Source organism: Peromyscus leucopus, chromosome 6 (assembly GCF_004664715.2).
Source record: "Peromyscus leucopus breed LL Stock chromosome 6, UCI_PerLeu_2.1, whole genome shotgun sequence".
Lineage (NCBI taxonomy): Eukaryota > Metazoa > Chordata > Mammalia > Rodentia > Cricetidae > Peromyscus > Peromyscus leucopus.
In genome coordinates, this window is record NC_051068.1 from 90,051,889 (window position 1) to 90,066,800 (window position 14,912).

At 47.3% G+C, this 14,912-nt stretch overlaps 1 protein-coding gene across 3 annotated transcripts in view; it reads right to left on the reverse strand.

Annotated features, from left to right (window-relative positions):
• The window catches only part of Cdc14a (cell division cycle 14A), a 175,361-nt gene that overhangs the window by 53,391 nt on the left and 107,058 nt on the right, over window positions 1–14,912 (reverse strand). For all 3 annotated transcript variants that reach the window (XM_028890148.2, XM_037207038.1, XM_028890146.2), the window contains exons 9-10: window positions 10,370–10,600; window positions 4,134–4,272 (exon numbers count right to left, since the gene is read on the reverse strand). In XM_028890148.2, the coding sequence (XP_028745981.1) occupies window positions 4,134–4,272; window positions 10,370–10,600 (370 nt within the window). The remainder of the gene's footprint in view (window positions 1–4,133; window positions 4,273–10,369; window positions 10,601–14,912) is intronic.

Genomic DNA, 14,912 nt, shown 5'->3' on the forward strand with positions numbered 1-14,912 from the left:
GAAAGAAGAAAGGGAAGGAAGGAGGAAAGGAAGGTCCTGCATGTCTGAGATGATCTCAAAGGTAGACAAGAGCGATCTGGACAGGAAAATGAGAGATGACTGAGGAAAACCCGAAACCTAAAGACAGGTAGAGCAGCAAATGTCAAACATGCTAACTGTGGTGCTGAATGTCCTCAAAGATCGAGGTGGTTGGTCCCTAGCCTATGGGACAGCGGGAAAGGAAAGACCCTGAGAGGATGGGCACACAGGGAAGTGAAGTCATGGGGGAGGGGTGCTTTCCAGCCATAACCAGAAGTGGCCAGCTGTTTAGCTCCCCCATGCTCTCCCTGCTAGGATGCACTCACTACCCTGCAGCATGTCACCCGAGGCAACAGGACCAAGCTATCATGGGCTGACACCTCGGTGGCCATGAGTTCAAATAAATCTTTCTTCTTGAGAGGCTAATTCTTACCAGGTGTCTGTTATAACAGAGGAGTGAGGCAGAAAATAATTATCCCAAAGTCCTCTCATTAAGAACTTGGGGTGCATGTTGAAAGGAAAAGGACACAAACTCACTTCTAAGTTGTTTACATTTAACAGAGAAAGCCTTTTGTCAGCTCTTAACGGCATCAAAGGAAAAAGAAAAATTGCTGTTAACACAAAACCGCCTAGGAGAAACTTCCATGAGATGTTTAAAGTGGCGAGAAAAAAAAGGCATTTGAAATAAAGTTTCTAAGCCTGGTAACAGGACGTATAAGGAGGAAAAGTAAGTAAACATGTTTATCCAGTACAGCCCTTCAGACTCCTGTGCTCATCTTTCCCCAAAGGCCAGGGCCCCATGTTGCCTCTCACTCTGCTCCCTGCTCCATGCTAGCCCCGCTCCAGTGCCGACTTCTGCCCGCCCGTCCCCTCAGCCGCCAGACCTCCAGAAACTGCTGTTTTTTAATTCTCCTAAGGCCCAAGGCACACATACTCAATGGCTCTACCCCAGGTATACACCCAACAGACAGTGCAAGCGAAGAACACAAGCTAGCCAACTCCGGGAACAAGCCGAACGCTCATCAAGAGAACACCACGTCATGTAGTCAAACATTCTAATGCTGCACAGCCATGCCAGTGAACAGGCATTGTCTGTCAACAGCACCACAGAATGTGGGATTTACAAAGCTGGGTACACATTCTGCTTGGTCCTGCTCAGACAGGGCTCCAGAGCCTGCACAGTTCATCCACGGTGTGATGATTCAAAACAGTAGTCACTTTGGCAGAAGAACCGGGGCTGAATAGTGAAGAACTGAAGACCTGGAGCGGGCTGCCGCTGTCTTCTCCTTCCTAGGTGTGGGAAGGTTATACAGGGGGATTGCTTTGTTAACTCACTCCAGCACCCCCATCCAGCTTCTTACAGTGCAGGGTCGCTAGCTGTCACTCATTTTTTTTCACTTTGGTTTTTTGAGATAGTATCTCCCTCTATTTCTCAGGCTGGCCTGTAACTCTATGTCACCCAGAAGGCCTTGAGCTAGTGATCTTCCTGCCTCACAACTCTGAGTTCTGGGGTTACCATGCACCACGGTAGCACCTTGTTTATTTAGCCTTCACTCCAGACTGAAACAGTTGCCTGCGTGGAACACATGAGGATGTGGACAGGATTTGCTCCTTCTTGTCCTGGGAGCACAACACTCGTCAGTGAAGCTCCCCTTGACCTCCCCATGCAGAGAGAATGCCTCACTCTTACTTGTCACCCTCTCTGCCTGTTTCTATCACATCTTCACAGCACCTACCATCAAAAGTCATCACATATCCACCCATTGCACACCTCTCCCAGTGGAAAGGCAAGTACCATAAGAGCCTTGGCTGAGACGCACACAGCTACACCCTGGAAGCAAGAAGACTGTCTGGAATAAGCCTGCACACAATGCACAGCTGTTGGATGAATGTGTGTCCCAGGGGCACCAAATGACATCTCCCAGGGGCTACGCCAATCACAGGCTAGGAAAAAGCCAAACAGAAAGGAAGGGCCAAAGAAAAGAGAACAAGAGAGTAAAAAAGTTAAGTTTGATACTTGGCAGACTAGCCCTGGACCACAAGACTGAAGGAGACGATCTAAGAAAGCCCTAGGAGAACCCAGGAGCCACACAGGCCTTATTCCACACAAGTCTAAAATGCCTCACAAAGCATAAAAGGTAGAAAAGAAATCTACCTTCTGAAGGTTCTGATCCAAGCATTACAGCACTTAGCTATGGAAGTAGGTCGTTCCCGCACTCCAGTTTGCATAGGCAGATCCTTGGAAAACTGTAGTATGACTCACATGGAAGGATGTTGCCCAAGTCTTACAGTGTGTGCACCTACAGATGAAAGGCGATGCTTCAAGCCAGAGTACAGGTGCCTCAGGATCCTAATTTCTCCTGGGACCATTACGAGAGAAGGCAGAGAAAAATGGGGTGGAGAGAGCATTGGGATGTGGACACTAGCAGAAAGGGAAAGGATGGTGGACCCTAACATCCCGAGGGGGAAAAAATGTGACCTAAAACAGTGGCGTCCCTGGTTCTGTAAGCCCTGCCTGGCAGAGAGCCTAGAGCAAATAACAGGTCTTTTGAAGGAGCAATCTTCCAATGGATCACTTTGAGACTGAGAAAATGCCTTAAGGAACTAGGTTTAGGAATATTTGGGTTTTGAGTTTTGAACCTGGAGGCCACTTATTCAACATTTACCAAGCAATTAGTATAATAGGCATATACCCCAAGCTGCAGATGTAGAAAATGCACAACAGAAAACTAGAGGAAGCCTGTGGCTGGGAGTCTCATTAAGAATAAAATCCTAACAACAGATTAATTATGTTTGCTCTCACGGGGGAAAACCTAGACACGTCTGTCTTTTTAACAACCCTATTTATGCATAACTTTTTTTAAAAAACTCATTACACTTCTGTCTCTCACTCTCAAGAAGAGGTTTTCCTGCTCATTTCCTGATGCTCATTTTCTTAGCAGTAATTCCCTGTAGGATTAGTAAACCAATAATCCCCCGGGCTCAGAACTTCTTCATCATTTCAGATGTTAAAAGCTTACTTGGAACATCTTTCTTACTTAGGATGCCTCATCCAAACTAAGCCAATTTAAGTCAGAATGGAACCATTCTATGGGAAAGAAGGCTAGTCAGCAGAGCCATTCTGACCAGAAAGCAAAGGATGAAAGTGTCTGCATTAAGAGAGGAGTGAATGACAGTATGTGAGAACTGGACTGAAGGTAACTAGTACCTTCATCTCCTCACCCTATGAGGCTGGAAGTGTTGCTCGGTGGTCAGAGCACTTGTCTAGCATTTAAAAAGCCCTGGGTTCCATCCTCAACACCATGTCACACCTTGTCATCCCAGCACCCAGAAGGTAGAAGCAGAGGCATCAAAGTCATCCTCGGCTACATATTGAGGTCAAGGCCAAACGGAGCTATTCGAGACGTTACCTCAAAACGAGCCAAAAAAAAAAATCTCTCCTCCTTCTGTGGGTAAACTGACGTAAGTGCTTAATATTTTAAGGGGAAACCAGCTGCTTCATAGAGAGCATTCTTACAAATTGTATCTTTCTACCCAGTGGCCTGGGGTCGGACGGCAAGGCACAGGTATAAGTGAATGTACAAGGGATCTTCCAACTAATGAGCATGAAGCTGGCAGCGACCTGGGCCAGAATGGAGACCTAGTGACTCTTACCTGTTACTCCTCGATACCTTCGTGCATGAATCCAGAAACTGCAGCTTCACGGGCGGCTTGGCTGTCTCACCAAACCAAGTGACTGACCCCAGTGGTGAGGGGTTTTGTTTTGTGTTTTTTTTTTTTTAAGTCACTCTGTTTTTAGACACGCAAACAAAGGGAAGGAATGAACAGCGAACAGTGCCAGGTGGGATGACAGGAGAAAATTGCACTGTAGCCACATCACAGAAAGTGACAGAAAAGGGGTAGGCAGGGATGGTGGCGTTCTCACTGTCACTTGATCTAAGAGATAGAAAGCACAAGCTCAGAGCACCTGAGCTGTCAAGGAACAATAGTCTCCCAGAGGCGCCGCCTTCTCTCACAATGCAGTCGTCATTTTATAATCGGGCCACAGCCAGGGAACAAGAGGCAGGAAGGATCAGGGACAGGACCGAGAGGCAGTCCTCGGAAAGGGTACTCACTCTTCCAGGAAGTGCTGCTGGGGTCCGATGATGGAGCCCGGTCGGCAAATTCTGATCCAAGCAATGATTTCAGCGTGGGTGAATCTGTAGTGCTTCATGACGTAACAGGCTATCAACGTCCCTGTTCTCCCCAGACCAGCTGCAAGGAAGGGAAGCAGGAGAAATGTGAAGTGTAGCAACCGTACCCCGAAGGACAGGGGGATGACCCGGTCTGTAGCCTGGCTTCGAGCACAGTGACAGGGCAGTGGCTGATGAGCATTCCATTCCTCTCATGTAAAAAATACACATTTTTTTTCCCCACCAGGCGGTGCTGGCACACCCCTTTAATCCCAGCACTGAGGAGGCAGAGGCAGGCGGATCTCTGTGAGTTCAAGGTCAGCCTGGTCTACAGAGTGCGTTCCAGGACAACCAGAACGACACAGAGAAACCCTGCCTTGAAAAACTAATGTGTGTGTGTGCGTGTGCGTGTGCGTGTGCGTGTGCGTGTGCGTGTGCGTGTGTGTGTGTGTGTGTGTGTGTACATTTTTCAGGCTGGAGATGTAGTTTCATGGCAAAGTATCTACCAAGCATGCACAACACCACCCCTGGTTCAATTTCCACTACCGAAGAAAAGGGAAAAAACAACACAAAACAAACCCACCTTTATTTTTTTTAAGCGATGGAAAGTGCAAGATGAAGCTGCCCTACATTTTAGGGTAAGAAAATGACATGATAGAAACGAGTGGATCTGGCTGGGAGGGAGAGGTGGGCAGAAGGAAAACTGGAGAGAGGCAGGGATGCAAAGATGGCCGAGAGGAGCTGGGATACAGCCGTAAGGAACAAGGGACGGACGAGAAAGACATGTCGGTTGGGTCACAGTGAGTTTCAAAATCAATACAATTTCTAACCTTGAAGTTCATCCCTGAAAACATTTCATTAGAAAAGGAAATCGGAAAACACGGTGTGGCAGCACACGCTTGTAATCCCAGAATGGAGGAGGCAGAGGCAGGAGGATCGGGAGGGTCAAGGCCACCCTGGGATAAACAGTGAGAGCCGATCAGAAAGAAAGAGGCAGGAAGAAGCGGGGAGAGAGGAGGGGGACCCAGAATCTAGTTAACAGCTTTGTGTATGAATAGTCCAGGGCTGGGGCTGTAATGTAGTGGTGGAGAGTTTGTTTTGCATGAATGAGGTCCTAGGATCAATCCCCAGGGACTGCGATAAATAAACAAAACCACTGACTTCAAGAAAAAGAAATAGAATATTGCATTTGCAAGGACCCCTCTGTCAGCTTGGTCAAATAATGAAGATAACCTAATCTCCCAGCATTATGAAATGCACAGTAATCAACATTAAACAGCCATAACAGTCCAATGGTGTAATATACACTATTGCTTATCAAATTTTAAACCCAATGTAATTCAAGAAGTGTTAAAATGTAGAAAATGAATGCCTTTAAATCGGTTTTCTGTAGTTACCTTAATTAAGTTACATTTACTCATCTGTGGTGTGTGTGTGTGTGTGTGTGTGTGTGTGTGTGTGTGTGTGTGTGCACGTGCGTGCATGTAGAGATCAGACAGCAGTTTTCTAGGGTCTGCTATCTCCTCCACCGTGTGGATCCCAGGAACCAAACTCGGGTGGACAGGCCCGACCCACAAGCGCCTCTGCCTGCTGAGCCATCTGGCCTTTTCTTATATTACTGCTTCCCAGAAGCATCAATAGACACTTTATTTCTAATCACCCACCATGAAATTGCAGTGCTCTGGGTACCTACACCCTGCTTGTAGATCTGTACTTCATGCAGGAAAAAAACCACAAAGGATTTTACCCAACACACACAGTTTACCCCCTTGATAGCAATACTGCCTAGACCGCACATCAGACATGAAAATGAAGGGACAAAGGATAGTCACGTCCATGCCCTTAGCTGCCCGCTGCTCCCTTCCCATTCCCCTCTCCGTTTTAAAAAGCATGCATACACTGTTACGAGATGAGGTCTGTGTATATGCCCTATTTACCTCAAGCACCCTTTTGCCTGAGATCAAACATCAGCATCAATGAGAGGGTAAAATTAACCACAGTCCCACTGGACTCTCGCTTTAGTGTGGGGAAATGGTGAGACTCGTTCTCCGGAGAGCTGGCAAGCTAGTGTAACTAACTGCATGGAGGCAATGCAGCTGAGCATGCATGGTGGAGCAGGCGCCCGAGCCAGCGGCTCTCCGGGGGTTCCAGTTTGGGTCCCTGTTTAGAGAGCAGGTGGGCTTCTTCGTGGAGACTCCCCTCCCCGCTCCCAGGCAGGTTCCTAATCCTCCTCACACCCGAAAGTGGGGCTGCGAATTTTCAGATTTCTCTGAAACTGAAGTTGCTTCCCCCCCTTTCAAAAGGAGTCTATAATTTTAGGTCTATAAAAAGAACCTACTTAGCACTCAATAGTTGGGAGCTCTTGCCACGGTGAACAGAATAGGAGTACTTCACCAAGTTTCTATTAAAACTTTAACAAAAATGTTAAAGCATCCTTAATTAAAGGGCTCCCTGGCACAGCCTGACAAGGGTGCAAGGTGCTATTTTTTATACCAAGTGCTTTAGACTGCCAGTCCTCTTTCTGATTCCCAACAGGGCATAAATAGGCGCACAACAGAAGAAGAGCATTGCTGTATTTTAGATTAATATTCATGCTGGAAAACGTCTCAGATTCACAGCCATTCCTTTAACGAACCTCGCTGTGGACTGCAGACACTGACTTGGGAGTTCCCTACCTTCGCCCCAGGGCTGTGTCTAACGCCTCTGTGCAACGCTGTATGTTGACACATGACATTTCCATTCTCTCCAGTCCCCCCTGAGAGTTCATTTAGCAAAGGAGAGGAGTCTCACTTCCACCTCCTTTTAGTTCAATTAAAACACTGAGTGCTGCTTGAATTTCCAGAAAATTAAGCTGACTTAATCAGGGCAGATGTCAAAGTAATTAGCAAGCTTAGGTAGCTAAGTACGCCATTAAAAATAAAACATCTGCAATTAAACCAAAGGTGTGAGCCTTATAAAAGAATCCTACTTGTGTGAACGAGTCGGGAGAAAGGAAGAGGCCACCTCATATTTAAGAAACACCACATGTGAATGTGACCTTCCTCTATAAGAACTCACTTCAACACTTTATAAAAGTGATGTCGGAAATATGGGGGGAAAAAACACCTCTGTGATAGGAAAAAAAAATGTGTGTACATTTCTTAAGAGGTAAACATTCACAGGTAAGTGATATACAGAGAAAGCCTGTAACGAGAATATTTAACTGCAGAGTTTTCTTTTCCCAGTATTTCTTAGACGTGACATATTATCAAGAGAGGCACTACATTTAAATGAAAGCTTTGTCTGGAAGACGCTGTTTCCTTGGAATCATCCACCACCTCTGGCTCTTACAATCTTCCCACCTCCACTTCCACTTAGATCCCTGAGCCTTGGTGTGTGTGTGTGTGTGTGTGTGTGTTGTGTGTGTGTGTGTTGAGGTGGGGGGATTAAAAAGGCATCCCATTTAGGACCGAGTGCTCCAAAGCATCTCACCCACTGCACATTATGCGCTTGGGGAATCTCTATTAATCCCCATCTACTCCAAGAACAATACTGACACACATGTGAGCTCACAGAGCCGGGCCAGCAGTCACAAGATCCGCACAGGTTCAAGCCAGAAAGGGTCCAGGCACTGAGAGGGGGAAGAGAACATGGGGGTCCCACCCCTAACCAAGAAGCTATTTGCAATTAATACCTCTCCTCCGCCCCTGACAAAAGGAAAATCAGTGTTCCCCAGTGGACTCTCACCATATATATTATCCATGCCTCAGGGCAGATCCCATACCCAGAAGTAGTTGGTCATGTTTTTATGGAGTTAGGGAGCTTTTGTTTCATTATATTAGGTTTGAGCATTTTTTTTTTGTCTTATTGGATTTTTGTTATTATTGTTTTGATTTTCATTTTTTATTTTCTTATTGTTTTGAGAAAGAAACAGAACATGAAGTTGGGTGGGTAGGGAGGTGGGAAGGATAGGGAAGGAGTCCAGGAGGGGAAAACATGATAAAAAATATTGTATGAAAAGATTTTAAATAAAAAAATGAAAGCTTTGTCTTTTTCTCCCTTGAATTTGTTGATCCAAAATATGGCTTATAAATACACAGATAAACACATGCCCTTGTAAATAGTAAAACTAACTGCCTAGGGAAAAGACCAAATTAAAATCTTGTGGGAAAAATGCTGAGATTTATATATATAAAACTGAACTTTGAAAGAGACGATAGGAGCATCTCCCACTAAACCTTCACAGCCACGATCCACAAGCCCTCGGGTGCTGCTGACACATGAAATACATGAAAGTCTGGCCTTGTCTTGTATCTGAGCAAGCTTTAACAACATGAGAACACTATGTTACCAGATGTAGGGTCAGAGGCTGGACCCCAACAGCTGCCATACACACACACACACACACACACACACACACACACACACACACACACACACACGAGCCAGGTTCAGTCTCCCATCCGCAGTGGTCTAATTAAAGATCCATCTGAGAGTAGAGTCAGAAATGGAGATTCATTCAACGCACTTCAGTGGGGAGAGGAACAAAGGAGTCCAGTGACCCCTTAAGACGGGCAAAGTGATCCTGATCGGACAAGTTGTCAACTGATGTCACACACACACACACACACACACACACAACACACACACACACACACACACACAGCTCTCCCTCTAGCTGGCACCAGGCTTCAACCCCTTCCTTCCCCCAGCACAAAATTCCTGACGAAAATTCAATTTCTCGGGGTCCTTTATCTCAACAGCCTGATAGCCAAAGCCAGCTGGCACAAGATTCTATTTAGAGCATCTTCCTTCCTGCCGGGAGGGTTACAATATAACAAACGTGGGGAAGAGAGTCCAGAAGCAAGCGAGTGAGCACCTAACAATCCAAAGGGCCCTCCAGCAAGCCAGGGTCTGTCCCTCATGAAGGAAGGGGAGGGAAGGGCTGCGTCCAGGGTGGGTGCAGCCCCACATCTGGAGCCAGCCCTAAAATCGGGGGCCACGTGCGGGTTCGCTTCCCGCTCTTCCAGGCTGCTGGGGGAATGCAGCTTCGCATCGCTGCCACAGCTCACATGTTCCGCAAAGTTCCTCCACCTACTCAAATCTTAAACATAGAAACAAGGGCCTACAAAATGGTATTTTAATTTCTGTCAGAACCAAAGCCACACTGTCTGAATAAGGCAGTTACAGCAGCGCTCGGCACATGAAAAGAGCTGGTACCATCCCCAACACCTACTGGCCGATTTGCATAAAATGCAACCAAAAAAAAAAAAAAAAACCTTTGTGGACACAAAGCCATGTGAGCAGCGCCACCTCGTGGCACTGTGAAGAGCTGCGGGTGGCGAACTTAGAGGCTCCGGTTCCAGGAGTGATTGGTTTCCGCTGGAATCTTGAGACCACCAACCTGGAGGACCCGCAGTGGCCTCTGAGCTGCTGTTGACGTTTACTGCTTTTTACATAAACTCTCAAGTTGAACTGGGAATCCTGCATTTTGAGTTGTTAAAACTGAGGCCTACACTTGCTATTCTCTGAACAACCCCTGCCTCAAAGCGCCCATTCCAGAGGCACCGTGGAGACGAGAGAGTCCCTGGCGCTCACTGGCCAGTCCGTGTAACCAAGAAGGCAGGCTCCTAGTTCAGTGAGAGACCCTGTCTCAAAAAGAAGAAAACAAAGTTGGGGGGGGGGGGTGACTGAGGAAGCCACACCTGTCGTCACACTCTGGCCTACACATGTGTGAACACACACACACACACACACACACACACACACCACACTCCAACATGGAAGTGCTAAATGTCAGATAGTGGGAGAGTATGGAGAAAAGATAATTCTGAAGGGAAAGGGGACAAGGGAACCAGCGACGTTCACCTCTTGACACAGTTCTCTGTGGAAAGATGCTCTTTCCAGCCTAGGGACACCCCTGTTACCCGGCCCCTGCTTATGATGCTCAGTCAATGAGCCTGGGCTTAGAAATGTTGAAAGTACAAGCTCTGACTTGCCAAGAAAGCCGGGCCACACCAAGGCGATTAATCCCTCCTTTAGGAAGGGATTATGAAAAATCGGCTCATGTTCCAACTGTCTAATAAAAAGAGAAACCCCCCACTGTTTTCCATCACCAGCAGGTCTCGCTCATCATTATCAGGGGGCGTTCAGGCTCGCCCTGTCCAAACACAGCTTGGCCCCTGAGACCTGGAGCACACCTTTGCAGTGGACCGCGATGGCCCCTTCCGTGTTCTCACAGATGTTCAGGAACCTCCGCACGATGTTGTCGCTGGGGGTGCTGCCGTCTATGAAGAACAGGTCGTAGTGCTCAAAGCCGGCGTCCGTGAAGCGCTTCGCCTCGTAAATCTTTTTGTTCAATCTCACGATTGCAGTCACGTTGTTCTTTTTGAAATAGGGAAAGTAGGCTTCGGGGGCGTGGAGAGGGTAACCTGTAGGCAAGCAGGGGCAGTCAGCGTCTCCAGAAAACTGCAGTCCATCTCACATAAACAATAAAGTATTAGAATCTCACTGTGCTTAGGAGGAAAGGAGTGTTTCGGGAGAGCGTGAAAGGCCACAGAAGAGCCGTCAAAGCAGCGGCCGGCCTAACTATAAACACCAGAGGCAGGAACAATGCAAACAAAAAACCTTCCCTGTGTATAGGAAAGAGTTCATTCAAGTCGGGAATAGCAATCCGTTAAAGAGTTCATCAAGGTTGAAAACACGAATCCTGGGAGGCCAGTCTTAGAGCCCCCAAACAAAGGCAGCTCTGAAGTATTCCCATGTGCAGAGCAGGGCTGGGCAGACTTGGGGCAATAGTCCTCCTTGAACACTCTTCTTCACCTAACAAACGCAGTTCATCTACAGCGGGAGCTTTTTGGAAGCCAGAGGCACAGTTCCCATCTACAGAATAACTCCCTGTAAAACAGGGTTGTGATTAATTATCACTCGCAACTGTCCAAGTCACAGCATACAAGATTTCTCAAAATTACCCCCTTGAGGTAACAGCTGGGGACTGGGAGATGGTGGCCAACGGATCCCATTAGACAAGAGGACTATGACCAAGCAGCCCCATGTTGGCTGTAGTTAAAAACAGTGTGTCGGACTGGATCCATGTATTAAACTTGATAGCCAATCCACAGTATATACATCATTTTAATCAATCATACCGTAGCATACATATATACATGTACAATTGAAAATATTAGCATTTCAAAGGAAGAGAGTACCGTTTAGTAGACACTTCCTTTTTGGTGGGGGAGACAATCTCCAGATTGCCCTGCATGTCCTCCACTAAGTGAGCATTCCTGGGAGCTTCAGAGGCAACAGGGTCACTGATCTACTCTTGGCCAATAATCCAAAGTGACCACTGGGAATTTGGGCCACTGTAAGCCTTGCAGCCCCAGGAACTCAGAAGACTAATTTCCTATCACACCCAATTACCACCTCTCAATCATTCAGGATTCACCCATTCAGGGTTCACCGATTACTGGCAGATTCTTGGCAGACCGGGCAAGTGAAATGACCTCACGTAGAGTTCCCTGCCATGATGAGCTTCAGAGAGTGAGCCAGAGGGTTTCCACACTGGGCTCCTGGCCCTGTGTCCTGCGCGTCCCGTCAATTTCATTTTCTCTCAGCTCCAGGCCAGCCCTTCAATGGCGTACTCTGTAATTCTAAGACTGTGTCCGAGTCTATAAGCAGACTACTTTTCTACCATCCTTCCTGTATGTAGGGGAGATGCCAGGAGGACCGAAGAAAGACTTTCTTCTCATCCTGCCCCTCAGCCAGGACTCCCAGCTTTTCTTGGCATGCCCTGCGCAAGACAGATGTCTTCTCTGGCAGCAGAGCCTCCTGGTCTCCACTCCTCAAGCTTTAGATCTATACAGCAGTGGCGTTCCCTTCAGAGCTCCGAGCAGCAGAGGCTCCTCCTCCGTGCTCCTCAGTCCTCCTAACTCTCCCTCCTTTGCTTCTCTCATCACCCCCAGCCTTAGGGGACTCTCTACCTTCTCCACAATCCGCTGTCTTAGGGGACTCTCTACCTTCTCCACAACCCGCTGCCTTAGGGGACTCTCTACCTTCTCGACAACCCACTGCCTTACGGCATCTCATATACTGTCTTGTTATCCCAGCCCTTCATCATCTCTCACCTATTGTCCTGTTACTCTAGTTCTCCATCATCTCACCTACTGTCCTGATACCCCAGCCCTCCATCATCTCACCTACTGTCCTGATACCCCAGTCCTCCATCATCTCACCTACTGTCATGATACCCCAGGCCTCCATCATCTCTCACCTACTGCCCTGTACCCCAGCCCTCTTGTTACCCCCCCCAGTCTCCGTTCCCACTTCATGTCAGTGTGGCCTCCGAACTTCTTTCCTCTGCTACTCAGCACTGCTTTTCACCTTCTCATGGTCTTCTTTCTAGATTTCTAGCTTTATTTGTATCTACATCCATATATATTACAAACTAGGATCCACGGATGAAAGAGAACATGTGGTTTTTGTCTTTCTGAGTGTGGGTCACCTTGCTTAATATTATACTTTCCAGATCCACCCATCCTTATTTTTTCCTACAGATTTCATTTTCTTTACAGCTGAGTAAAATCCCATTGCAAATTGGACCACATTTTCTTTATCCATGTGTCTGTTAATGGACATCTAGGCTGGTTCCAAATCCTTTCTGTTGTGAATATGACAGCAATAAATATGGATGTGTACATATCTCTGTAGTAGGATTGGAGTCCTTTGGATATATGTTCATGAGTGGCACTCTGGGACATATGGTCGATCTAGTTTTAATTTTTTGAATAATCTACATGTGGGTTTCCATAACAGCTGTACTAGTTTGCAGCCCACCCACCGTGAATGAGGGCTCCTCTTTCCATACATCTTCAACAGTATTGGTTGTCAGATTTGTTGACGTCAGCCATTCGCAAAGAATTTAGTACAGACAGTTTGTCACAGTACGGAGAAGGTAGTGAGTCCCCTAAGGCTGGGGGTTGATGGAGGGCTAAGTTATCAGGACAGTATATGAGATGATGGAGGGCTGGAGTATCAGGACAGTAGGTGAGATGATGGAGGGCTGGGATAACAGGACAGTAGGTGAGATGATGGAGGGCTGGGGTATCAGGACAGTAGGTGAGATGATGGAGGGCTGGGGTATCAGGACAGTAGGTGAGATGATGGAGGGCTGAGATATCAGGACAGTAGGTGAGATGATTGGGGGCTGGGATAACAAGACAGTAGGTGAGATGATGGAGGGCTGAGATATCAGGACAGTAGGTGAGATGATGGAGGGCTGGGGTATCAGGACAGTAAGTGAGATGATGGATGGCTGAGATATCAGGACAGTAGGTGAGATGATGGAGGACTGGGGTATCAGGACAGTATATGAGATGATGGAGGACTGGGGTATCAGGACAGTAGGTGAGATGATGGAGGGCTGGAGTATCAGGACAGTAGGTGAGATGATGGAGGGCTGGGGTATCAGGACAGTATATGAGATGATGGAGGACTGGGGTATCAGGACAGTAGGTGAGATGATGGAGGGCTGGGGTAAGAGGACAATAGGTGAGATGATGGAGGGCTGGGGTATCAGGACAGTGGGTGAGATGATGGAGGGCTAGGGTAAGAGGACAGTAGGTGAGATGATGGAGGGCTGAGATATCAGAACAATAGGTAAGATGATGGAGGGCTGGGGTAAGAGGACAGTAGGTGAGATGATGGAGGGCTGGGGTAAGAGGACAGTAGGTGAGATGATGGAGGGCTGGGGTATCAGGACAGTAGGTGAGATGATGGAGGGCTGGGATATCAGGACAGTAGGTGAGATGATGGAGGGCTGGGGTAAGAGGACAGTAGGTGAGATGATGGAGGGCTGGGGTAAGAGGACAGTAGGTGAGATGATGGAGAGGAAACTCTACTCAAACACACTTCTTTCAAAAATATCATAATAATATCTAATATCATGAATGCTAATTTTTAAACATTTTAAATGAGTAAATAAAAACCCTTAGTTCTCCGCCTTCTCTTCCCATTTGTGAGCTACGGCACGTAGACCAATAGATGTCATCTTAGTTCATTGGTCAGAATTGGTTCTACAGCCTGCAAGGAGGAGCACTCGCTGGTGAGTTTGGTCATGGTCAACAAAAGATGGAGGCAGAACCAGAAGGCAGGATTTTCTAAACCTTGCCTGGCTACATCGGCACAAGCAAGTTACAAGAAGCTTACTTCTCACCTCCTGTGTGGACATGGCAATTTATAAACAGAGGGAGAAAGCACATGCTTTTCTACATACAGAAATCAGGTCTGTTTTCCTGTTGGTTTCCTTGGTAAGATAATTTCCCAACAACAGACTCAGGACAGAGGGGAAGTGACTGTGGTTGCCATAAGGAAGTAAGAGCTTTTGAACCACAAGAGGAATGGCTACAAGAGGGACTCCAAGTCCATGGGAAGCCCTGCTTGGCTGTGGCAACAGCTGGGAGTCTCTGCATGGGATCCTGGCATCCCTTATGATGGCCCCTGCCTAGTCTGATGCCTATCTGCTCCCCCTAACACCCAGGTGTGAGAATTTCTGCTTATACTTGAATGCCCATGAGGAGCAGATGGAGGGTTGAGCTAATATGCCTAAACTATAAGAGAAGTCACGGGTATCTTTTGAGAAAGCACCTGGGGTATACTTGTAAACATGTGGTATTGGGACATTGAGACGATGATGACTGTAACAATACCTAATTTTATTGATCACTTGCTGTGCGGGGCCCCCCC